Source organism: Prionailurus bengalensis, chromosome A3 (genome assembly GCF_016509475.1).
Source record: "Prionailurus bengalensis isolate Pbe53 chromosome A3, Fcat_Pben_1.1_paternal_pri, whole genome shotgun sequence".
Taxonomy (NCBI): domain Eukaryota; kingdom Metazoa; phylum Chordata; class Mammalia; order Carnivora; family Felidae; genus Prionailurus; species Prionailurus bengalensis.
In genome coordinates, this window is record NC_057354.1 from 13,506,022 (window position 1) to 13,532,747 (window position 26,726).

At 54.1% G+C, this 26,726-nt stretch overlaps 1 protein-coding gene across 2 annotated transcripts in view; it reads left to right on the plus strand.

Annotated features, from left to right (window-relative positions):
- Positions 1–26,726, plus strand: part of SULF2 (sulfatase 2) — a 122,482-nt gene that overhangs the window by 3,734 nt on the left and 92,022 nt on the right. For both annotated transcript variants that reach the window (XM_043553743.1, XM_043553744.1), the window contains exon 2: positions 26,338–26,613. In XM_043553743.1, the coding sequence (XP_043409678.1) occupies positions 26,439–26,613 (175 nt within the window). In that variant the 5' untranslated portion in view covers positions 26,338–26,438. The remainder of the gene's footprint in view (positions 1–26,337; positions 26,614–26,726) is intronic.

The window sequence follows — 26,726 nt, forward strand, 5'->3', positions numbered from 1 at the left end:
TGTGGTTGGTGATGGAATCACACTGGCCTGTCCTTGGAGAGGTGGCCCCGAGGTTCCCAGCTTTCCATCAGGCCCCCGGGGCCCTCTGTGGCTGGTGGGCACGGAAGGTGGGGCTTCTCAGTGCTGACCTGCAGGTGCGGTCGCCTCACCTCAACCTGCCTGCCTTGCGATGAGCCCCCGCCCGGGGAGGCCGAGGGGCCCCTGATCCAATTCAGGGCGCTACCTAATTGGAAGATCATTAAGATCATTATAATTAATTGGCATCCTGATAAATGGCGTGATTGCCTAACTGGGATGGTTGCTAGGGAACCGGGCCTCACTTGGAGCCGAAAGAGGAAGTCGCGTGGGTCTGGCCGCAGTCGGGTGTTCTGGCTACACAACCAGCAGTTAATGGGGGGCAGGGAGGCGGACGACCCGAGCAGTCTTCCCGGCATCTGCTGGTGTTTACTGAGCAACTGCTGTGTGCAGGTCGCGAAGGGAATATCACAGAGTCTCAAACCAGCATAAGGAGAAAAGAAGGGATGTGTTCGCTTTTATGGCCACAAACTGCTCGGGTGACTCTGGCTTCAGATGCAGCTGGAATCAGGGCTCCGATTCTGTCCTGAGCATCCGTTCCTCTGCCTGTCTGCTCCTCCTAACACGGGGCCGGTTGCCCTCTGGCTCCAAGGGGTGGGCAGGCCCGGGCTTCCTGCCCCGCTGTGTGATCCGGGGAGCATTAGTTAACCTCTCTGGGCCCCGGCGTTGTCGTCCAGCAAATGACGATGACTATAGTAGCACTTACCTCCTGGTTTGTGGTAAAGGATGAAGTGAAGTCATCAGCAGCAAGGGCTTCGCGCGGCGCCTGACCTCAGCAGGCCCTCAGTAAACGCCGGCTGTTATCATAATTGAGGTGTCCGAGTTGGCTGCTGAAGAGTGGTCCTCTAGTTCTCCCTGGTCTAAGCCCAACAGGAAAGAACAAGCCTCTCTTCTGGAAATGCCCACCCTCGCCGCGGGCGTCCCGCTGATGGCACTGGTTTATGTCACGTAACGGGGCCCCCAGAGTCCTGGAGAGCACAAGTTGGGGGGCTCCCAGTGGAAGGAAGCCTCATTGCTACAGCCTGCTAAACATCCCAGGGTGTCTGCAAGGGACCTCACAACAAATATCCATTGTGCCGGGGAAGACTGGGCAGCCTGGAACGTGGGGATTCCTGAATAAGACTAAGAGAGAGGTTTGGGGGCAGAGAGATGATCCAGAATTCAGTCGTGGACATGCTGGGTTTGAGATGACCAGGGGATCTGAGCTCTCGGTCGCTGTGGGATACCCACGTCTGGAGCTGGTTGGGGTGGCAGCCTACATCTGGGAGGCCTTGGAGGATCCATGTTATTTTAAGCCATGGGACTGAACACGACCGTCCGGGGAAAATGTATTTTGGTCTCTGGTGTGGTCTGCCCCTCCCCTCCACCTGCCTGTCCTGCATCTATCTGATGACTATTTTTAGCACACCTCACAGGCTCACCTCCTAATGATGCTCCTGAGAAATTCACAAAGCCCCAGGCTGAGCCTCCCCTTGTCCGTCTCCTCACTGCTCAGCGATTAGCAGATAGAACCAACTATTCATCACTCAACAACAGGTGCCTTTGGGAACTGAAGGTCAGGTGGCATCTTGGGGCTCATGGGCAACATGATGCCTCCCTGGCAGAACACCCGTTGGCATCGTCTTCGAAGCTTTTCCTCCAGCCCAGACCCAGACTTCATGGGATTCTCTCACCAGAGACCACCGCCATTTTGAATTCTACACAGTCTCTTAATGAGATTCCAAAACATACGTTGTCCAGGGGCCCTGGCCTCTGACACATGGCTTTGTCTTGCAAAAGCCTGGCCCACGGCCCTGCGCACTTGGGCCCTGCTTGAAACATTAGGTAAATTCTACCCCAGACCCAGAGTCGTTACGAGTAGGTCTTATAAGCGTGAGTTGATGGACGGGGCCATCCCCAGGGGCCATGACGTGTTTAGCCAGGTGGACGCCAGATGTGTTAGGTGAAGAATATAGCCGGTAGCCTTTGTTACTGGCTCCCAGTCAGGGCCCCAGTGGGTGACTGGCCCTCCTCAGTGGCCAAAGAGAGGAGCGTTTTGAAAAGAGAATGGAAAATGGCTTCCAGAAGTTCAGGAGATGTTCATGCTCTGGTGAAAGTCAGATCATCCCAAAGCTGCATTTCTGGCCTGCTCCAGAGACAGACACTGTCCACAGACTTGTGAATGCGGGCCACTTTTCTGGATATTTCAGACACCAAGAAATCCTACCACAGTTCTTAGAGGCTTTGAGTCCTAGGCATTTGAATGTGAATCAAGATATATTCACCGCAAGCAATAGAATTCCTGGCCGAGAGTGGCTTACACAATAGAAACGTTAGCTCTCGCTTAACAACCGTCCAAGCCAGGGGAGCCCTGGAGCCAATTTGTACAGTGTCTTCAGAGACCCAAGATCTTCCAGTCCTCTGTTCCTCGGTCCTCATGCGTCTTTGGCCTTGCTGCTTCATGGTCTCAAGATGGCTGCTGCAGCTCTAGACATTACATCCCCATACAAAGTGGAAATAAAGAGTGGGACCCCATGCTGTCAGCCTTTTAATCAGAGAGCAAAATCCTTCCAAGAACACCCTCACCCCAGCAGACTTTGCTTCATGCCTCATTGGTCCAGGGTTGGGTTTTGGACGCACACCTAAACCGAACACTGGCAGAGGGAAACGGGCTTTTCGTGTTTGCCGTCACTCGGTGGTTCCCAAAATTAGCAGATCAGACGCCCTCATATAGCAATTATTTTTGGCAGGTTTACCTGAAATGAATTCCTGGTAATAGAACCTCTCTGCACGTTTTTGAACTGATAAAGTATCCTGAGTATAATTTAAAGAAAAACTAAGAGGACAGTGAGTTATAAGTAAACATATGTATGGCCAGCTATAAATCTTAGGCACAACTACGTTGGAAGACGCAATAAAGCCGTCAGATGCCCACGCTAGTGTGGAATCACATAAATCTGACGGCTACAGACACAGCGGGGTAGGAACATACCACAAGTGCTACGGCCATAAACCATGTGATTTTCCCAAATGGCGAACAATTTACCAAAATCTCCGAACAAAACAAACGACAGTCTTCCCTTGGTTTACCTCGCGGTTCCCTTCCCAGAAAATTCAGCGGAGACTAGAACCAGGCAAAACAGCTTTTGTGTTTATATGTGAAACGGAGCTCATTTCTGAGGCCAGGTAGCTAACTGTATAAGAGCTTTTTCGCCTACGTGAGTGTCTTGTGGGACATCGGAAAGTCATGCCAGAAATGGGGCAGTTCTGGGGTGCCTGGCTGGCTCGGTTGGAAGGGCATGAGACTCTTGATCTTGGGATCGTGAGATCGAACCCCACATTGGGGGTAGAGATTACTTAAGAATAATAAATAGAACGTACCCAGTTGGAAATGGGGCAGTTCTGGGGGTGCCTGGCTGGCTCGGTTGGAAGGGCATGAGACTCTCGATCTTGGGATCGTGAGATCGAGCCCCACATTGGGGGTAGAGATTACTTAAGAATAATGAATAGAACGTACCCAGTTGGAAATGGGGCAGTTCTGGGGGTGCCTGGCTGGCTCGGTTGGAAGGGCATGAGACTCTCGATCTTGGGATCGTGAGATCGAGCCCCACATTGGGGGTAGAGATTACTTAAGAATAATAAATAGAACGTACCCAGTTGGAAATGGGGCAGTTCTGGGGGTGCCTGGCTGGCTCGGTTGGAAGGGCGTGAGACTCTCGATCTTGGGATCGTGAGATCGAGCCCCACATTGGGGGTAGAGATTACTTAAAAAAAAAGAATGATAAATAGAACGTACTCAGTTGGAAATGGGGCAGTTTTGGGGGTGCCTGGCTGGCTCGGTTAGAAGGGCGTGAGACTCTCGATCTTGGAATTGTGAGATCGAGCCCCACATTGGGGGTAGAGATTACTTAAGAATAATAAATAGAACGTACCCAGTTGGAAATGGGGCAGTTCTGGGGTGCCTGGCTGGCTCGGTTGGAAGGGCATGAGACTCTCGATCTTGGGATCGTGAGATCGAGCCCCACATTGGGGGTAGAGATTACTTAAGAATAATAAATAGAACGTACCCAGTTGGAAATGGGGCAGTTCTAGGGGTGCCTGGCTGGCTCGGTTGGAAGGGCATGAGACTCTCGATCTTGGAATTGTGAGATCGAGCCCCACATTGGGGGTAGAGATTACTTAAAAAAAAAGAATGATAAATAGAATGTACTCAGTTGGAAATGGGGCAGTTCTGGGGGTGCCTGGCTGGCTCGGTTGGAAGGGCATGAGACTCTCGATCTTGGGATCGTGAGATCGAGTTCCACATTGGGGGTAGAGATTACTTAAAAATAAGAATGATAAATAGAACGTACTCAGTTGGAAATGGGGCAGTTCTGGGGTGCCTGGCTGGCTCGGTTGGAAGGGCATGAGACTCTCGATCTTGGAATTGTGAGATCGAGCCCCACATTGGGGGTAGAGATTACTTAAAAAAAAAAAGAATGATAAATAGAACGTACTCAGTTGGAAATGGGGCAGTTTTGGGGGTGCCTGGCTGGCTCGGTTAGAAGGGCGTGAGACTCTCGATCTTGGGATCGTGAGATCGAGCCCCACATTGGGGGTAGAGATTACTTAAGAATAATAAATAGAACGTACCCAGTTGGAAATGGGGCAGTTCTGGGGGTGCCTGGCTGGCTCGGTTGGAAGGGCATGAGACTCTTGATCTTGGGATCGTGAGATCGAGTTCCACATTGGGGGTAGAGATTACTTAAAAATAAGAATGATAAATAGAACGTACCCAGTTGGAAATGGGGCAGTTCTGGGGTGCCTGGCTGGCTCGGTTGGAAGGGCATGAGACTCTCGATCTTGGAATTGTGAGATCGAGCCCCACATTGGGGGTAGAGATTACTTAAAAAAAAAAAGAATGATAAATAGAACGTACTCAGTTGGAAATGGGGCAGTTTTGGGGGTGCCTGGCTGGCTCGGTTAGAAGGGCGTGAGACTCTCGATCTTGGAATTGTGAGATCGAGCCCCACATTGGGGGTAGAGATTACTTAAGAATAATAAATAGAACATACCCAGTTGGAAATGGGGCAGTTCTGGGGGTGCCTGGCTGGCTCGGTTGGAAGGGCATGAGACTCTCGATCTTGGAATTGTGAGATCGAGCCCCACATTGGGGGTAGAGATTACTTAAAAAAAAAGAATGATAAATAGAACGTACTCAGTTGGAAATGGGGCAGTTTTGGGGGTGCCTGGCTGGCTCGGTTAGAAGGGCATGAGACTCTCGATCTTGGGATCGTGAGATCGAGCCCCACATTGGGGGTAGAGATTACTTAAGAATAATAAATAGAACATACCCAGTTGGAAATGGGGCAGTTCTGGGGGTGCCTGGCTGGCTCGGTTGGAAGGGCATGAGACTCTCGATCTTGGGATCGTGAGATCGAGTTCCACATTGGGGGTAGAGATTACTTAAAAATAAGAATGATAAATAGAACGTACCCAGTTGGAAATGGGGCAGTTCTGGGGGTGCCTGGCTGGCTCGGTTGGAAGGGCATGAGACTCTCGATCTTGGGATCGTGAGATCGAGCCCCACATTGGGGGTAGAGATTACTTAAAAATAAGAATGATAAATAGAACGTACCCAGTTGGAAATGGGGCAGTTCTGGGGTGCCTGGCTGGCTCGGTTGGAAGGGCGTGAGACTCTCGATCTTGGGATCGTGAGATCGAGTTCCACATTGGGGGTAGAGATTACTTAAAAATAAGAATGATAAATAGAACGTACCCAGTTGGAAATGGGGCAGTTCTGGGGTGCCTGGCTGGCTCGGTTGGAAGGGCGTGAGACTCTCGATCTTGGGATCGTGAGATCGAGTTCCACATTGGGGGTAGAGATTACTTAAAAATAAGAATGATAAATAGAACGTACCCAGTTGGAAATGGGGCAGTTCTGGGGTGCCTGGCTGGCTCGGTTGGAAGGGCGTGAGACTCTCGATCTTGGGATCATGAGATCGAGCCCCACATTGGGTTCTTCACTGCGTGGAGGGTGGCAAATTATCCAGCATCCCTGCTCCCCTACCAGACGCCAGAAACATCCCCCAGTTACCATGACGACCAAACACTCTTCACAAATTCCTGCGAACACCCCTCTGGGCTGATTTCACTCTTCTGAGAGCCAAGGGCTTACGCCAGTGCTGGTTTATTGCCAAAACAGGGGTGCGCCTCCGGGCCCGTAGACTGAGGAGTGATCCTGTGGGGGCCACCCACAGCTTCTGCCTCAGAACTGTCCCTGGGGACAGCTTATCGCCCTCCTTGTCGACACGTTCCTACAATACCCTAGTCCCTCGGGTGAAACGAATCCCATGTTGTTAGCGCGAACCAGCTCTCCAGCGAACGGGCTCCTGAGTTCTTGGGCACATCCAGGTATCAGCGGCTTCCACCTGGGCAGGAGATGAGGAAGGTGTGGAAGACTGGACGTAAGAGACATCTCTGAGAGTCCCCCTGGTTGACAGGGTGCATTCTAGAACCAGACGTCCTGATTCACCTACCAGCTCTGCCGCTCAGTAGCTGGGCGGAGATGGTCAAGTCAACTCACTTCTCTGAGCCTCAGACCCCTCTTCTGTCAAATGGAGATGATCACGGCAGCTTCCTGGTAGAGTCGCAGCGAAACACTAGTTCAGTGGGTCGGCACGTGGAAATTGCTTCCAAAAGTCAGGCGTCCTTATTATTGCTTACACTTGTAGATCCCCTAGCCTTTTTGCTTTTGCTTTTGTTTTTTTGGGTTTTTTACCGAGATGTAATTGACATAGCACGATACTCGTCTTAGGTGTACAACATGATTTGATACGCGTATATATTGGAAAACGATTATCACAGTGAGGTTAGTTAATACGCATCATCGCACAGTTAAATGTTTTTCCTGGGGATGAGAATGTTTAGGGTTTAGGCTCTTAGCAACTTCCGGGTGCAAAACACAGCCTCATTAACCGTGCAGTGCGTCGTCCCCGGTTGCAACGGGAAGTCTGTACCTTCTAACCGCCTTCGCCCGTTTCTCCCACCGCTCGCTCCCCAGTCTCTTCTCTGTACGAGTCCCGTGTTTCGGGTGGTGGTGGTGGTGGTGGTGAAGATTCCACATATAAGCGAGCTCGTGCTGAGTTTGTCTTTCCCTTGATGGCCTGTGCCCCAAACGGCAGGGTTTCCTCCTTTCTCCTGGCCGAGCAATATTCCCATCGTCTGCGTATACGCATCACCTCTCCTCTCTCCGCTCACCCCTCCGCGGCCACGGCGGTGGCTTCCGTGGCTTGGCCGCCATGGACGTACGCGTTCAGGTAGCTTTTCGAGACGGTGACTTCATTTCCTTTGTATAAATCCCGGAAGGGCAGTTGCTAAATCGTATGTTCCGTGTTTAACGTGGGGAGGAACGGCCACGCTGCTTTCTTCTTAGCTTCTTGAAGTGCTCCTGTACTTAACTCCCGTCGGTCCGCGAGGAAGGCTGCGGGACCCCCCACCCCGAGCTGAGGAAGTCCACATCCTGAGGCCTCCTGAGCTGTCGAGCTGCGCTGTGCCCCGCTCCCCACCCCGCCCCCACCCACCCCTCTTTTAGGCCTCAATCAGGCCAGCTCAGGAAGGGAGCAAACCTGGGGGGCCAACCTATAGGGCTCCGAGCCCGTCCCGGGAGCCCGAGGTGGGCTTGTCACCATGGACCCAGGAGATGCTCATAAAAGGGGAGCAGGGGTTCCAAACAATCTCCAGGGCAGCTCTTAAAAACCCCAGCGCCCAGCCCAGGCCACACCCAGACCAGGTAACTCGGCGGCCTGGGGGTGGGGCCTGGGCATCCGAGCAACCAGGTGACTCCAGTGGGTAGCTCAAGTTTCGGACGGCTAAGGCAGGAAGAGAAGGTGCTGGATGGGGTGCCTTCTGCTAGGCGTTTCTGCAGTTAGTGGTGGCAGCTGCTCTAACAAACCCCTCCTCCCAGTGACCTGTTGCACCTGTCGTAAAGTCCAGACTCCTTGCCATGGGCTACTCTGCCCTGCACTGCCTGGCCTCCACCCCCGTCTCACTTCCTCCACCTCCGAGCTCATTGTGCCATCACACTGGCCTCTTCTCTGTTCGTTGGCTGCATCCGAGCTTGTTCCAACCCCAGGGCCTTTGCCCTTGCTGTCCCCCCGTGCCTGGACATCACAGGTCTGGCTCCTTCCGATCCATCAGGTCTCTGCTCAAACGTCACATCCTTAAATGCCTGGAATGACACCTGTTTTATGTTTATAACACTTGCCACTCTCTGGAATTATCTCGATTTACTTATTCGTCCTTTGTCCTCTCTCCTCTCCCGAGAAAGTAAGCCTCGCGGCTGCAGGAATCGGGTCTGTCTCACTCACCACTGTAACCCCAGCACCCAGAGCAAGGCCCGGGACTCTGAGTGCTCAGGAAATATTTTTTGGATGAGGGACCCTGGGAAGGAGGCTCGGAGATGTGCCGCTGGGTCTGAATCTAGGGCTTGGGGATCCTTCGAGGGCAACTGCTCAAGGTGAAGGAGTCAGAACCAGTTTGTCATTTGCAGAAAGCAAAGATGGGGGGTGGGGAGGGTTGCTTTCGCATGCTCACCAGTCCTGGGACCCTTCCGGCATCCATCCCGGCGCTGGAGCTGGGGTGTGTGCTGAGGTCACTCACATCCGCCTCGGGCCACAGCGGGGACGTCAGGCCCTGTGCAAGGGCTGGCAAAATCCACCGCTTCTGACCAGTCTCAGGCCACTTGGTACTCGGAAGTTAATCTGTGAGATCGGTGGCGGGACATTTCTGCAGGTGCCCTGGGAAAGACAGCTCTCCCCACCCCCCACCCCCCACCCCCGCCCTCATTGTCCCCTCCTGAAAGGAGCTGTCACAGCCCAGGAGACCTGCCTCTGTCACCTCCTGTCCCAAACTCACACTCCTGAAGGCTCACATTTCTGTGCCCCAGACAGCATTCTAAGCGGCCGCGCAGGTGAACATGACACGGGTTGTCTTAGTCCGTTCAGGCTGCAACCGAATCCCAGAGACTAGAAGGTTTAGAAGCAACAGAAACTTATTTCTCACAGTTCTGGGGCTGGCAAGTCCAAGGTCGTGGTTCAGGTCAAGCAGATTCAGAGTCTGGTGAAAGCCCGCTTCCTCCTTCACAGGTGACAGCTTCTCGTGGCCTCGCATGGCAGAGGGGCAGGGGAGCTCTCTGGGGTCTGTTGTATAAGGACACTAATCCCATTCATGAGGGTCCCACCCTCATGACCTGATGACCTGCAAAGACCCCACCTCCTAATACTATTGGATTGGGATGAGGTTTCAACGTATGAATTTTGGGGAGACACAAGCATTCGTCTACAGCACAGGGACCTTCTAATACTCATTTTACAGACAAGGAAAGTGAGGCAGAAAGAAGCCTCTCCTCATCCTGCCCTCTCAGAATAGGACATCGTAGGCTGGCTACGCAGGGCCTGTATTCAGCTCACAGACGTGTTTAACCTACACACTGTTTTGAACTTTTTTTTAAGTTTATTTATTTTGGGAGAGAGAGAGCATACAGCACGGGGGGTGGGGGGGAGGGAGAGGGCAGGGAGAGAGAATCCCAAGCAGGCTCTCCCCCATCAGCACACGGGACCAGATACGAGGCTCGATCCTACAGACTGTTGAGATCGTGACCTGAGTCAAAATCAAGGGTCAGACGCTTGACTGACGGGGCCACCCAGGTGCCCTTGTTTCAAACATTTTTTTAAAGTTAGTTGTCAGATTTTTAAGAATTCTGAGATTTTAGGGGCGCCTGGGTGGCCCAGTCGGTTGAGTGTCCCCCTCTTGATTTCAGCTCAGGTCATGATCTCACGGTTCGTGAGTTCGAGCCCCGCGTCAGGCTCTGTGCTGACAGCGTGGAGCCCGTTTGGGGTTTTCTCTCTCTTCCTCCCTCTCTGCCCCTCCCCTCCTCGCTCACTTTCTCTCTCTCTCTCTGTCTTTGATCAGGGCCCATTATCATCTCCATTTTGTAACCGAGGCACCATGTAACCCGCCCCGGACTAGCAGCTCCTTCAGCTTGGTCACTCGGTACCCTCTGTGCTGAGCTTCCTGGCCGTTTGAAAAGGGATTGAAAGAAGGAACGAATGATGCCCTTCTTTGAGGACACTGATTAAAGCCACGGGCCACTGGATACCAAAAACCTTGACTGGTCGTAGCCTTCAAGGCTCTTTGGTTGTGTTTCTGCTTTAGGAGAGAGCACCTACGGCTGGGCGGCTTAAAGCAACAATGTAATAATTTGTAACCATTCTGTGAGTCGTCAGGGTTCTCCCGCTCCCTGTGGTATCAGCTAAAAGGTCCAAAATGGGTCCACTCTGATGACCTTCAGCAAGTGCTGGTCACACGGGGGAGTTACCTCCTCCCCCACGTGGCCTCTTACCGCGCTCGCTCACCTATGGTGGTCGGTCTCACGGTCTTCTGACTCCTAGGAGCCCAACAATGAAAGCTACCAGGCTTTCTAAGGCTTTAGCTTAGGAAGCTATAGGGACCCCCAAGGAGCTGCTGGAAGAGGGGTTCCAATGGGACAAATACACCCCTGTTTGTCCCTTCTGCCCTTGACATTCCATTTGAGAGTCAAAAGCCCGAGGAGAGAGTCTGATGGGCCAACTTTGGTCACATGATCACCACTCAGTCACATGGCGAGAGAGAGGGCGACACATCTTGTCAGGCGAGAGCAATTCATCAAAAGGAAATTGGGTTTCTAGTGTCGAGAGTAGTGGACCAGTGGCCGGACAAAGTTAGAAACCACTGCTCAGCCCCTGAATAAGTGACTCCCCCAGGGTGAGCAGTTAACATTTTTGAGTGAATGGATGGATAGATGGGTGGGTGAATGAATGAATGAATGAATGAATGAATGAAGGCATTTTTTTAAAAATCTTCTAGAAGTAGAACGCCCAAACCTGTGTGGCATCTCTTCTGGGTCAGGGGCCCCATAACTCAGGCACTGCTGGGGGTCTGAGAGACCTCTTCACGGGGCAAAATTGGCTCCCAGAATTCTAACCCCAGCATCCTGACCCCAAAGATGGGGATAATTGGAGCTGGCTCCCGGCAGGCAGGGAGAGCGTGTGCGGTCATGACCGAACTGCCAGCACAGCGAATGTGCTCCCGCCTCCCCAGACCCCACCCCACGCGGACACTGGCGGTGAGCTCTCACGCCCTCTCCTCCAGCCACTGTGCACCTGTTCAGAGAGTACGCCTTGTGACACTCAGCCAGTCCCCCAGCGCAGCGAGACCGCTCCAGTGGGAGACACTGATCCGAACTCAAGGAGCACCACCTCTAACCTCCGCTTTCCTCCCCTTGGCCGTCTACGTCCACCTGCCGATTAAATTGCACAGCATGCCAGGGTTGGAAATGGACCTGTCCTGCAAAATTCTCTGGACTCCCGTCTCTAAATTTAGTGAGCTATTTGGTAAAAGTTGCTTCAGACTCCTCCTCCTGCCTATGAGTGCAGGCTTCTCAAATAATTGTAAGTGCCAGGCTGTTTCCAAGGTGAGCTAATGAGAAGCTCATCTGTTAATAGCAGGGGCATGATGGGCGAAGACAGTGCACGGGGCTGTGGGATGGGTGGAAAGGGAAGAAGTAATTAGATTATGAATACCAGGCCACCAAAACAGACTTTTATCCCTTTATGTTCTGCTCAAAGGAAACTATATACAGTCTCTGGAACCATAAATACGTGTCCGGGGGGGGGGGGGGGGGGCGGTAAACCGTGCTGGGAAAGAGTGGGGTTGAAAAAAAAAATAGAGGGGGGCCTGGGATCCGCAGTCCTGGCCCAGGCAGTCCACACTGAGAATCAGCCCACAATTGGGCGTGAATAATGACTCTGTTCAGGTCCAACTTTATTGCTCTTGGCCAAAGGCCTTTTGCAGAAATAACTTTGTAACTTGCTGCCAGGGAAGCTTTCGTCCACAGCTAAGACAAAAGAACAAAGGACAGAGGTGGGTATTTCTGTGTCTGATTCCCCATTTCCCCTGAACACCTAGCAAGAACAACAGGTGTGGCCTACCTGGAAGGTGTGGGCTGGCAGAAGGTGATGTCCAGTCTCCTCTGTGGCAGGCTGCCACTCCTGTTCCTGTCATTCTGGTCTTTATTCTGTTTATTCTTCAAACCAGCCAAACTCGTTCCTACCACTGGGCCTTTGCACCTGCTTTTTCCTTCAGTTGTAAAGCATTTTGCCTATAACTGGCTTCTCCCCACCTTCAGGTCTCAGCTCAAACATCACTCCTTCCTAGAGGCTTCCCCTGATTTACTGTCTATCCTGTCTCCCCGACAGTTTTCTTCAAAGCTCTTCAGACAACCTGAAATTGATCTTCACGTATTATCTGTCTCCCCCACCAGGATGTCAGCTCCTTGCGGGTAGAGGCCTGGCCTGTTCCATGTTTATGGCTGTTTGCCAGCATCCCATATAACACCAGGCACATAGTAGGTGCTCAGAAAAGATCGCATAGCTTTGAAGGGTTGCAAATAGGCCTCCAGCCACACTCTAGTGGAACTTCCTTTGGTCAATCGGTGTTTCAAATGTATTGAATGCTTTCACTTTGGAAACAAAGTCTCCAGTGCGGTCCAGTCCCCACCCTCTAACCCATTCTCCCAAGTCCAGAGCGTGTCACTCAATTCTCGGGCTTAGCCCCTGCAGGCATTTGAGTTTGAGGCCCTGCTGTAGACAGAGGCTACTGCAGAGTTAGCCAGACAACATCCAGGCTTCTGAGCCAAGGCCATGGGCCAGCCCGCTGGGCTTTGGCCGACCCAGGCCCACTGAGTGGATGAAGGCATCCAGCGGGCAGGACCCAGTGGTCCTCACTTTAGGGCCATGTGTTAGGGGTCATTCCGTAAGTGACATCAGATTTCACTGTGTTCTCTTCTGAGCCTTCTGAGTCATCGGGGAGGGAGCCCTCGTTACTCCTCCTTTGTGGCCTTCAAGGAGGCCTGTAAGAAAAATGTCAGTGCCCTCGGCAAGCAAGGATCCAAGTGCAACGTCACGCATTTGTTTCTTGATGTTGCTCTCCATTTATGGCCGGGGTTCTCCCCTGGGAGCAATTTCGCCACCACCCCCCTCGCCCCTGGGACATGTGACAGTGTCCAGAGACATTTTTGATGTCCACAACTGGGGTTGGGTGCTAGTCACGTCTCACAGGTGGAGGCCAGGGAGGCTGCTAAACACGCTGCAATGCACAGCCCTCCCCCACCCCCACCCCCACCCCCACCCCCGGCAGACGATGGCCCGACCCCAAACATCAGAAGTGCCAGGTTAAGGGTCTGGTTTAGTGCAGGTGATGCTCATTCTCCAGAGAAAGACAAGCCTCCTTTGTAGATAAATTTGCTAAAATAGCAAAGGGAACAAACTGAAGAAGAATCTGGCAGAAATGAGAGCACAGGTGATCAGTCGAACTTCTGAGACCTTCCCCTCAAGAGCAGGTACGCCAGGTAGAGGTCGGTCCTGTCGCCCCTTTCAGAGCAGAACGGACCGTGTGCCTCACGCCAGGGCCCCTGCCCTGGAAGCGGCCATCTCTCCAGAACCTTCCTGGGAGCCGCCTGGAGAAATGCACCCGTTGATTCTGGGCCAGGCGGAGCGGCTGCGTTGCCTCAGCCGAGTTCCTGAGGGCTGGCGGCTGGTCTGCGGCCCTCTCCTCTGTCCTGACATTGTCAGCCCTCCCTCCCCAACCTGGTCCCCAGCCGTGCCCCCACCGCCCCGGTCTGGAGCCCCCCCCCCTTGAAGTCGCCTCTCCCGCTGCCGGACGAGCAGCCAGCCGCCCGAGGAGACGGGCCGGCGGCCTCCCCTCCCGCACTCCTCTGTGTGCACGGTGGCCCTGGGCTCAGAGGGCCGAGGAGCCAAGGCTCAGGATCGTCACTTCCGACGTCAGCAGGAGGGAAGTGAGAGCAATTAGGGCCAGTTCCCCGAAACCAGGTCCCACACTTCGCTCTGGGTTTCTGGGTCTGTTGGCTGCCTTCCTCCTTAAAAACGAGGAGGGGGAAGGGTTCTTTTGAAGCGGGAGTAAATGTTTTCTGGGCCAAGGTCACGGGAAGCTCCGTTCTCCGTGGCTTTCCACGTCCAGCGCAAGCTTTTCTCTTGGCCCGTCGTCCCCTCAGAGCTGCCGGACCTGACCCCGCCGAGTTAACTGAGCCCTTCGGGTCGTACAGGACGGAGGAGTGGGGTCAGGGACCCCCCCCCCTGGGTGACCCGGGGCCTCCTGAGGCCCAGGGATCTCCGAGGCTGGCGTGGGCACAAACTCCAGTGCCTGCCAGACGCAGACACGGAATCGGAGTCCGTTCAAGTTTCACTTCCTAGAAAGGCTGATGTGTGCCGGGCAGAGGCCCACGTGGCCCCCACGCTGTGGTGCCCAGGCTCCCGTGACTTGGCGGGTCCCGCCGTGTTTCCAGGACAGCCGCGGGACAGCCTGCGTGCTCGTCCACGCTGTGACCTTGGCGCTCCTCCAGGGAGAGGGGGCAGGGGGTCCCCGTCCCCTCCTTTTGAACCCGGCCAGACTTGGGACCCGCCCGTGACCGATAGAGTGAGGCAGGAGTGACACTGGGGACAGCAGAAAAGACGGAGTTGGGTTGGAGACACCGAGGCGGCCCTGCCTGTTGCTGGGACAGCCGCCTTCCGAGCCGGAAGCAGACCCCACCCTGAGGCCACCCTGGTGGGAGGGAGCCCGGGCCTCGAGGAGGAGCCTCCCTGAGGTCCTGGCCAACTGCCGGTAGCCGCTCTTCGGTGACCCCGGCTATGGCCGCACACATTCTAAAGCAGAGGCCAGCGTTCTGTGCTGTGTCCCGTTTGAGCTCCCGGGCGCAAAAAACAAACAAAAAGGACTTTATTCTCCTGCTAAGGTTGAAGGTAAATTGTTACACAGAAGTAGTTGCTGCAGCACCTGGCGTGTGCCAGTCTGCCCTCCATTTGCTCGTTCATTCACTCATTCGTTCACTCGTTCATTCCTTCGCTCATTCCTTCACTCATTTGTTCATTCACTCATTCATTCATTCACTCATTCATTCATTCCTTCACTCATTCGTTCATTCACTTATTTGTTCACTCATTCACTCAGCCCTTCACTCATTCGTTCATTCACTCCATTCCTTCACTCATTCATTCCTTCACTCATTCCTTCACTCATTCATTCCTTTGCTCATTCGTTCATTCACTCATTCATTCCTTCAGTCATTCGTTCATTCACTCATTCGTTCATTCACTTATTTGTTCACTCATTCACTCAGCCCTTCACTCATTCGTTCATTCACTCCATTCCTTCACTCATTCATTCCTTCGCTCATTCGTTCATTCACTCATTCCTTCACTCGTTCATTCCTTCGCTCATTCATTCCTTCAGTCATTCACTCATTCGTTCATTCACTTATTTGTTCACTCATTCACTCAGCCCTTCACTCATTCGTTCATTCACTCATTCGTTCCTTCATTCCTTCACTCATTTGTTCACTCAACCCTTCACTCATTCGTTCATTCACTCATTCGTTCATTCACTCATTCCTTCACTCATTTGTTCATTCACTCTTTTGTTCACTCATTCATTCCTTCACTCATTCGTTCCTTCAGTCATTCACTCATTCGTTCATTCACTCATTCATTCATTCCTTCACTCATTCGTTCCTTCACTTATTTGTTCACTCATTCACTCAGCCCTTCACTCATTCGTTCATTCATTCATTCATTCCTTCACTCATTCGTTCCTTCAGTCATTCACTCATTCATTCATTCATTCACTCATTCATTCCTTCACTCATTCGTTCCTTCACTCCTTCACTCATTCATTCATTCACTCATTCCTTCACTCATTTGTTCATTCCTTCACTCATTCGCTCATTTGTTCACTCATTCACTCAGCCCTTCACTCGTTCATTCCTTCACTCATTCATTCCTTCATTCCTTCACTCATTTGTTCACTCAGCCCTTCACTCATTCGTTCATTCATTCATTCATTCCTTCACTCATTCATTCATTCATTCATTCCTTCACTCATTCATTCATTCACTCTTTTGTTCACTCATTCAGCCCTTCATTCATTCATTCACTCATTCATTCCTTCACTCATTCGTTCATTCCCTCATTTTTTCACTCATTAACTCATTTGTTCACTCATTCACTCATTTGTTCACTCATTCACTAGTTCATTCACTCGTTTGTTCTCTCATTGATTCATTCACTCATTCATTCACTCAGTCGTTCACTCATTCATTTGTTCGTTCATTCACTCATTCATTGATTTGTTCATTTCACTCATTCATTCACTCGGTCGTTCACTCATTCATTCATTCCCTCGTTCATTCATTCACTCATTCACTCATTCATTCACTCATTCACTCATTCATTCACTCATTCATTGATTTGTTCATTTCATTCGGTCATTCACTCTTTCATTCACTCATTCATTCACTCGTTCATTCACTCATTCATTCACTCGTTCATTCACTCTTTCATTCATTCATTCGTTCATCAGTATCCAGAATCTCACATCTAGCCCCCTCACTGCCCCTGTCCTGGTCCAAGCAGGGTCCAGGGCAGCTGTCTCACTGGCCTTCCTGTGTTTACCCTCATTCCCTGCAGTCTGTTCTGTTAAAGCCTGCCCTATTAAAACCTACATCCAATCTCAGTACTCCCAGGCTGGAACCTTCCAGGTCCTCCTCTCCCAATGAGCCTTCCCCTCACTCAACTCCGCCCCAGCCATATTTGCCCACTTTACCTTCCTTAGACCCCCAGGTATGCACCTCCCCCAGGACATCTGTACCTGTTCTTCCCTATGCCTGGAACACCGTTCCCCTAAGATGTCTGCAAGGCACATTCCTTCACCTCCTACAGGACTCTGCTCTGTTGACTCCCCTCTCTAAAGATGCAACCTTCCTGCCACCCCCACCGTCACTTCTGACCTCCCTCTCCTGCCTCCGCTCCTGAGGACTCATCGCCTCATGCCTGTGATCTCTTTTGGTGCCTGATTCATGCAAGATCGTTCATTTCTGGATCACCGGCATGTAGAACAGGGCCTGTGCATAGTAGGTGCTCAGTAAATATTTGTTGGCTAACTGGAAGAATGGGCACCCGGGGCGGGGGGGGGGGGGGGCAGGGGTTGGGGCTGTGGATTTAGAAAAGAGACAGCCCTACCCCTGTGGAGCTTCCGGTGGAAAAACAACCCCCACAAATAAAGACCGGAACAGAGAGCCCATCAAGAATCACGTGTTGTGATGAGTGTTCCGAGGAAACAAACCTTGGATGCGCCTGCTTCCAGGAGGGAGGCCAGGGAAGGCCCTCTCCCCACCTGTCAGACTCCACCCATCCCAGACTCCAGGGCCGTGCCCAGGGAACAGTCTATTTTGCTTGGCAGGTGAGGAAACGAAGACCGGATCAGGACCAGAGTTCCTGACTCCCACACCCACGTTCCTTCTCTTTGCCACACCGCCTTGTTCTTATCAGTTGACAAAGAAGGATGAGGGCGGTTATGCCGACGCTAAGACCGAGTTGGGCTCAGGCCCCGGCCAAGGGCCAGCAAGCCACGTTGTCAGGTTTCTACACAGGCAGAAGGCGGCTGGGAGGCCACCTGAGTCAGCGCTCCGCCTCCGGCTTGTTCTACCATGCGGGCTCCTTCGGTCGCAAGTGACAGAGAAGGCAACTTGGAGTGACCCAAGAAACAAAGAGAATTTGATTCAGGTCCCTGAGGAGTCGACGTGTGAGAAAGCTGACCTAAGAAGAAAGAAAGAAAACAGCTGAAACCAGCCAAAGGAGAAAAAGGAATCTATTGGCGCCTGAAACCAAGAACCCAGAGGAAAATCTTCCTCCTTCGGGCTTAGCTGGATCCGGGTCTCAAATGTTCTCAAAACGCAACTATGTTCCCTTGCTCCGCTCGGTTTCCGTCTCTTGGCTTCATTCCAACCTCTGCGTGAGGCACGATGGTGTCAGTCTTCCTTACTCTCGTGGTGGAATGACATAGAACCAGTTAGCCTGTTGGAAAGAGGCCACATCTCTTCCTAGTGAGGCCAGAGCGCCTGGATTACTCTAATGGGCCAACCACCGAGGCAGAGGGATTGGAGGCTCTGATGGGCGCAGGTCTGGATCACACGGTCCGCTCTGCAGCTGGGGTCTGATTCGAACCTTATTGATGGACCGAGGATCCCCAAATGAAAACTGCTGCTGTTACAGAGAGGAAGTTGGCCCGGGGTGCCCGGGTGGCTCAGTTGGTCAGGCATCCCACTCTTGATTTCGGCTCGGGGCGTGATCTCGCAGTTCGTGAGTTCGAACCCCAAGATGGGCTCTGGGCTGACAGCTAAGAGCCTGCTTGGGGTTCTCTCTCTTTCCCTCTCTCTCTGCCCCTCCTCTGCTTGTTCGTCTGCTCTCTCTCTCTCTCTTTCTCTCTCAAAAAGAAATAAACCAACATTCAAAAAAAAAGTTGGCCCAAACCCAACAAAAAAATGCTAGCTCACACATATCCGGGACTTACTGTATGCAGTTCTGTTCTCCGGGCTTCATTGGCATGAGGCCATTTTGTCCTCACAACTCTGTTAAGTGCTGTCATTGACCCCACTTGACATTTGAAGACACTGAGGCCCCAAGAGGTTAAGTCACTTGCCCAACTAGTCCAGAGTGCAGCCAAGATTTGAACCCCAGCAGTCTGGCTCCAGACCCTACCTCCACCCCTTCTGTATCCATTTCCTGCCACATTTTAGCACGTATCTATCTGCGTGGCTTTCTCTACTCTGTCAGCTCCGTGAGATGTGTGTCTGCTTTTGATCTCTGATCATGAAACAAGACTTGCACATAGATGCTCAGATATTTGGGCACGTGAATGACGTGGCCTCTCCAACGCCCACTCAGGTTACATGCAAAACCTCGTGATGTTCCGGGCTTTCCAAGACCTTGAATACATTGTTTCGAAACTGTCTTTGAGCTCTAACTCCACTCCAAGGCCCTGTCCTAAGAGTTCACCGTGGTTTGCCATTCCTTCTAGCCCTGCTTTCTGACACTTCTCACTTTTAGCTGGAGGTTTTCAACTGCGGCTTTGGATGTGTTGACTCCTTAGAAGGTCAGCTCCTCGAGGACAGGGACTTTTTTTCCCCCCACTGCTTTATCCACCATGCCAGGAACTGTGCCTGGCACATAGTAGGCCTTTGAGGATTTCTTGTTGAATGAATAGTTATGCTGGCAATGGAGTTTTAAGCCCTTTTCTTTCTGCCCTGATTTGCTTTCTAGAGCCTAAGCCCTTGTCTTGAAACCTGATCCTTCCCTCCTCCCTTGGAAAGACTTCTCTAGTCCTGCATCCTGTCCTGTGCGTGCCTCCGGCTAGAATTCCAAGAACAGGCACCAAGAGCCACCAGATGCCCTGGCCCGAGGGGTAGGGAACACACAACCCAGGCCCATAGGTTACAGGAGCTCCTGTCGTTTCTTGGACAGCCCAGAGAGAAGGCTGGGAAAAACCCGCGGCCCAGAAGAAGAGCTACCAGGGGAGTGTCAGGTTTAACAGATGTACTTGTGTCATCCCCTGTCTAGACAACTTCTGGTCTTGTGAAGTTCGGGACCACACATTTACATTCCCTCCCACTCTGCCTGCCGTTTGCTCAGGCCATTTGCCCTGCCTGATGCACCCTGTCCTCCACCCTCTAATTCAGAAAAACCCTGGGGACTCTTCCGAGCTTCCTTCCCCTTAGGCTTCCTAAACTTGACTCTGTAAGACCTCCTCCAGGCAGCCCTCCGACTGCCCCCTCCCCAGGCCAGCAGGGGTTTTTTCCCTTCTTCCTGTTTGCGCAACGCGCTTAACCTCAGTTTCTTGCCTCATTCCTGGGTTTCCAAGGGAGCCTAGGAGGCCAGAGAGGGCTGGGGGGCCAGGAGGTCGGGGTGCGGAGCTCAGCCGTGAGGCCTGCTTGCTTTATCCATCCAGGGCCCCGCAGGAAACAGATTGTGGCCTCCAACAAAAGCGTGAGCAGAATATAAGCAAATGAGTAATACAGAGCCCTGGGACTGGGGACGGTGGGGAGCGTTTGCTGGAACCCGGAGAGGGCCACCCGCCACGGCGGCCCCCAGCAGCGATAGAGGGAAGTGGTCAGTTCCCAGCAGCTGGGCGGGCCACCCCCTGGCAGTGTCCCCCCTTGTCCAAACCCCACCGGGAGCCAGAGAGCACGAATGAACCCCCCAGGGTGGGGCCTGTGAGAAGCACCCCATAAGTTGTATTCTTCTCCGTCACTGTTCCTTGAGGGCGTTTACTGTGTTGGGCCTGGTGCTTCCTGTTGCAAAGGACAGTCCCGACTCACATTAACTGAAGCAACGAAAGTGTGTGAGCTTGAGCCTGTAACTGGCCACAAGGTGCAGCTTGGTTCAGCCCGGTGTCACCGGCGTCCCCTCTGAGCCTCCGCTGGCTGGCAGGGCTGGCTTGCTGTCAGCGCCCGGCCCCCCACCTACCCTCTCCCATTGGCCAGGCCTGGGTCACATGTCTGTCTCTGGGCCAGTCACTGGAACTAGAGAGACAGACCGTGCTGGTTGGTTCCACGTGGGTCACATGTTCGGCTCTACATTCAGATGGCACCTAGCTCGGTAAGGGGGTGGCCGTGACCCCCCAACCAGAGCTGGAGCACTGTCCAGGAGGGAGAAAATCCTTGGCCGAGTCAGTAAATACCTTGAGTGTTTGCTGTGTGCCAGGCTCTGTTTTAGGAGTTGGGGATACAGACGTGAATAAGGCTGACAAAAATCCATGCCCCTCAGGGAGCTCACATTCTAGTGGTGGTGGTGGGGGGGGGGGGGGGAGAAAAGGACCATCAAGAAAGAAGTGAATAAAACACCAAAGTTTGTCAGAGGTGGGAAGTGCCAGCGGGAAGGGAAGAGATTTATTTCTGACCTACAAAGAAAATGTAAGCAAAAACCAGAAGGAGGTGAGGAAAGGGCCTTGAAGATATCTGGATGATGTCTCCAACCAGAGGAAACAGCAAGTGCAAAGGCCCTGGGGTGGGGACATGCCTGGCATGTGCAAGAAACAGTACAGAGGGGCGTGTGGCTGAAGGCCGGGTGGACAAGGGGGAGACTGGGAGATGAGGTCAGAGAGGGGATGGACAGACTGTAGGGGCTCGTTGGCCTTTTGGGTAGCTTGGGGTTTTATTCTGCATGAGATGGGAGCCCTTGAAGGCTTTTCAGTAGAGGGAGATGTCCTGTTTTGTTTTAACGGGATCCTCTGGGTACTTGATAGAAGGAGGAGAGAATAGAAACAGGGAGACCAATGGGAGGCTGTTATAATCCAGGCAGGATTGTCCTGCCCTCTGACACTGTGCCTCGCACACGGTAGGGCCCTAAATCCGTATTTGTAAGGTAAATGAGGGGAGACCTAGGGGTCGGGCTGTCTGGACCACGTGGCCCCAGCACACAGGGCGTCGCTCCACACCCCGCAGTCCCCTTTCACCCCTCCTCCTCTCCCACCCCCACAGCTGCCCGGTCATTCCCAGGCTGCTCTCGGCTACTCTCGTTGAATTTGGGGATCCGCACAGGAAGAGTACCATGTGGGTCTTTCTGGACAGGGCCTGGGTGAGATCCAGGGGGCCTCCCCGAAGCTATGGTGCATGGGGCCGGGGGGGGGGGGGTCATCGGTCCCCCCCGGGGACTTGTTCCTCTCTGCAGATTAACAGATAAATCTAGAAGCAGGAGTGATGTTGCTGAACACTTGGGACGTTAGTCGTTTCTGGAGCTGCCTTTCTGGGCTGGGAAGCCTTTGCCAAGGTCGGCGAGAAGACACAGGACGAAGAGAAGGAGCCAGATGGACGTGGCGGCGAGCTGGTGGGTGTGAGAGGAAGTCTCCGAGGGACGGACAGAACGTCAGTCCGCTGGTGCTATACGGATTCCTGTTCAGCCACGTTGAATTCTTTACCAAGAAGGAAAAAAATGGAGGCAGGTTCCCTTGTGTCATTTTTAATTGATTTCTTCAGCATCCAGAGAGAGGCTGGCACAAAGCCAGGGGAAGTCAGCGCTGGGGGAATTCATCGAAAATCGACCTTCTGATGAAATAATTAGCTCCTGTTACTCTCAAGTCTCTGGGTGCAGATCTTTGCCTCCCATCCAGAGGGGGAGCATCCTGGCCGGCGGGTTGTAGTTGCCTGGGAACAGGGCTGGGGGGGGAGGGCATGAGAGAGCCAACCTGGGTGCCAGGAACAGAGTCCAGCTGACCCGCGTCTCCCAGCTCCGCCCACCCTCCGACCCGGGGCTCCCCATCCGGGCTGCAGCTCCCAGCTCCATACCTCCCTCCACGGCACAGGCCCAGAGCCCAAAAGACCCTCGGAGGACACCTGGCCACCGCCTGCTGCGTTTTGCAAGTGAGGAAACTGAGGCTGGGAGACTCCCGAACTGGCCCAGCAGTCTGCTTCCAGGAGATTCTGGTTGAGCAGCCCGGCCAAGCCAGGCTGCGTTTGAGCCCGTGTCTGCCGCTGCTTTGACCACGTGACCATGGAAAAGTACTTTTAACTCTCGGTGCCTCACCTTCCTCATCCATCAAACGGGTATAATATCGATGGGCGGAGATGCGGAGGAAACGTAGAACGTGTCGCGGGGGCTGGAGCATCGCAGGCTCTCAGCAAGCATTTGCTGTTGTTGTTTCTGATACGTGACACCTGTGGGGCCTCCCTTGGAAATTCGCTCGCTGTCATCTTAGGGCCTGATGTCTGTCTGAAGGAACAGGAGTGTGCGTTTCACAGACAAAGCCGTGGGGCTGGTTGGCACATCGGTTAAGTGCAAAGCATCCTGGTGTATTTCCAGGGGCAGGTGGGACACAGGCTGATAAACAACATGATTTGGGCACCACCCCACGATTTGGGGTAACTCAGGGACCGATGAGATGACGGAGCGTGGCTTTTTTTCAATCCTCTCCCAGCCTCACGCTCCCCCCCACCCCCAGCAGAACGTCTGGCACGGTGCTGATGCCCTTTGACCCCTTCCAACACCTGCTGGTCTCCCTTAAAAAAGAGAGTGTGTGCAGGGGCGGGGAGAGCAGACAGGCCCAGGGCTTGGCTCAGAGCCTTAGGAAGGAACTAGAAGCCGTGAGGCTGCGTTAAGCGTCTGCTTTCTTTCGTTTTGTGTGAGTTAGTTTGATGGAAAAAGGCTGCCGGTTTTCCGTTGACCCTGGGATAGACAGTCTGCTTTTTCAAAAACATGTATTCATGTTTTTATTTTTAAATGAGGCCATTTCACAGGGGAAGGGTTGTGCAGATGTAGCAGGAACGAGGGCTCTGGCACTGGAACAGAGGAGGTTGGGAAATGTGCAGGGGGGCGGGGGGGCGCTGAGCCGGCAGGGGAGCAGGGGTGGGGCTGTCTCTGCCGTTTTCTCTCTGGGGAACCTTAGGACGGTGATTAAGCTCAGTTCTCAACTGTAACGTGGGGGCAGCACTAGGGGTTGTTGGGAGCGGGGGAGGTTCTGCAGGCGGAATGTGCCCGTCACAGCCCAGCCACGGCCACAGCGATCATCGTCCGGCGAAGGTGTACTTTGTGTGACGTGTTCTGGTTAATTCCGTGCGCCAGGCCGCAGGCTCAGCACCCTGTATTAACCCGTTTCGTCCTTCGCACCCATTTTATAGATGAGGAAGCCGAGGCGCAGAGGTGCTATCTGCCCGGGGTCCCTCAGCAAGTGGCTCCAGCATCCGTGTCGTAACCATCCCGCCGTGTGGCACACGGCAGGTACTCAATACACAGTTGATGCGGTGGCTCCGGCTGTCGAGAGGTCTCGAGACGGGAGCCGATTCTTGCCCTCGGGTCCTGTGAAAGTCCCGGTTCCCAGGTCAGCTCCCCTGAGAACGTGATCCACATCTCCCCGATCTGCACAGATGGCCTGTCGGAGGCCCCTGGGGCGGGGAGGGGGGAGCACCCCGTGGAACCTGCTCCTGCTCTCAGCCTGCCCTGGGCAGTGACCATCGAAGGCACCACTTCCAGAGGCAGTTTGGGTTAAGAGAGCAAACAAGGAATCTTGCAACACCCGGAAGGAGCCAGCAAGGGAGGGGAGCCGCGCTACCCACAGCCTGCAGGGGCGAGAGGAGGGAGAGGTGCCCCCAGGACTGGAGGCGAGTGGAACAGTGGCCAGACTAGAGAGACAGAGGCCCTGGGACACCGCTGGTGCCAGGGAGGGGGCAGAGGGGAATAAGGAGCCTGATTTCCTACCTCCCCCTGCCCGGCAGCCTCCCAGCAGAGGCGAGAACCAGCAGGAAGCAGGAGACGAGGCAGGTGCAGTCTGCAGAGGTCAGAGTGGCTTCCTGGGGCCTAGAGCAGGGTGGAAAATGGATCAAAGGGAGGGAGCAGCCCACCCTGGGACCCTTCCCGGGGGACGGGGTGGGGGGGTCGGCAATGCTTCTGAGCCTCCAGACCGGGGTTACCGCATGGCCCTGCCAAGCCCCACATCCCTCCCTCTGCAGAACTCAGAAGACCTTGACAAGATTTCCTTTCCTTTAGCCATCTGAATATTTATTTGGCACCTACTATGTACCAGGCTTAGCCTAGGTGCTGGGGACCAAGCTGTGCATAACACAGGCCTCTTTGCTACCCTCGTGGAGCTGACCCTTTAGTGGGGAGAACTGGGCAAATAAGATAATTGCAGGTCGCAGTAGGGACTATGAGAATAAAACGGGTTATAAAACACAGAGGGTGTCTCAGGTGGGGGCACCACATTAGATAAAGGCAGTCAGGACAGGCCTTTCTGAGGAGGTGATGTTTGTGCCGAGACTTAGCAGAGGAGAGTGAGCCCAGCATAGAAAATCTGGGAGAGGGCTCTTCCAGGCTTGAGGAAGAGTAAGTGCAAAGGCCCTGGGGCAGGAGCAAGCTTGCGTTGTCCAAGCAACAGAAAGAAGCCGGTGGGGCTGGGGAGTGATTGGCAGGACTAAGGAGAGGTAGGCTGGGGCTGGTTCACTTGGATCCCCTGTGGGCCCTGGCATGGAGTGTGCCTTGTATTCCTTGAGCAGAGAAGCTGAGGGACAGTCCGAGCAGGTGAGGGACAGAACTGGGACGAAGGGGAATGCCCTGCACCGGCACCACGTGGAGTGAGTGTCCCCTCTGTGTTGCGCCCTGAGCCCCTTGCTGGTCTCGGCCTGGGCCAGGCCTGCGGAGGGACAAGACGGGCTTTCCATCCTGGGAAGATCCTGCTGGCCGTCCTGGAGAGAATGGAGGGTGGGGGCGCCGTGAGGGAAAGTGGGGGGGCCTCTTCGAGGGGCGTTGTAGCGGCACATCCCCTTCTGCGGACCGGAGCCCTCGATGAGTTCCCCGAGCTGTGACTTGGGGCCGGCGGTGGCGGGGGAGGGGAGGCTGGCAAACAGTCCTTCAAGGTCATGCAGCCCACCTCCAGTGAGCTTGGCTTCCTCCTGACAGGTCTGCTCGCTCTCTCGCTCTCGCTCTCTCTCGTTTTAAATAAATGAGACCAGAAGTCTATATGTGGAAGGACTTGAAGGCTCATTTCCTCAAGCAGTAGAAAAATGACCACAGCGAGCAAGGAGCGAGCCAAGATTCGCCGTCCCGCCTTCTCTCCCCCCAGTTCGCCGGGGAGCCCGTCCGACCCGGGGTTCGGGGGTGACCGAGGTCGCAGCCGACTGACGGCTCTTCCCCCACGGCTTTTTAGCCCTCAACATCCTCCTCTGTCGTGTTTATTCTGCCACTTAAAGCCAGTGCGAATGAGTTGCCCCGCTGTGGGGTCTGTCTGCGGGGGGCCTTCACACCCACCCCCACTGGCTGGGGCTCCCGTAACGCCCTCGTGTCCCCATTCTATCCGTGGGAAAACCAAGGTTCCTTGCTGGCCGGGGCGGGGAGGCGGGGACACCCGGAGGGTGAGCGACGCACAGAGTTGTTCAGTGCCACACCGGCACATCCCTCCCTGGGCCACACGCCGCCCAAGAGCTGGGGTTCCATCCGGCTCACCTCTCCCCACCTCGACCCCCCGGTGCCGGCGGAGAGGGGACGTCCAGAAATATCAGCTCCCCCAGACTGGGCTCCTTCCTTTCCTTTCTCTGGGGCTGATCTGTCTGTCGAGCGGGTCGGATGGTTCGGGGGCCGGCTGGTCATCCGACCTTGGACGTGGGCCGCCACCAGCACATTCGGAGGATCGCTGGTCCAGGGAGGGGGGGGGAGGGGTCTGTCTGCAGAAGCGGTCAGAGAAGGCTGTCCGGCCACTCTGTGGCCCGAGCGGATTGCGAATCCTCTGCCTGTAACTTTCTCCGAGTTAGGTTTTCTCGGCTGTGGCCACCCCTGATCAGAGACGCCCTCGCGGTCCGTGCCAGAAATCATTATGCAAGCCCAGCCGTCAGGCGGCCTTTACGTAAAGACTGACCTGATTCTTCTCCTACTCTAGATCCGTGAGTAGAGCGGGAAGAAGGGAGAAGAAGCAAATCCACAAGACGCGACTTCAGGCCCCTGCGTCCCGCCAGAGGCGACGGGCCAGCGAGGCGGAAGATGGCATCCCCCGGCCTCCTGCTTTGCCTGCTCTCCGCCGCCGTCTTCTCTCTCCTGGGCGGAAGCTCGGCCTTCCTGTCACACCACCGCCTCAAAGGCAGGTTCCAGAGGGACCGCAGGAACATCCGCCCCAACATCATCCTGGTGCTGACGGACGACCAGGACGTGGAGCTCGGTAAGCAGCTGGCCAGCGGGCACCACCTACCCAGGGTCCCTGTCCTGGGTCTGAGGCTCCTGACGCAGGTCGGCTGTGTAGACCTGTGGAGCTCACTTCTAGTGGATTAAGAC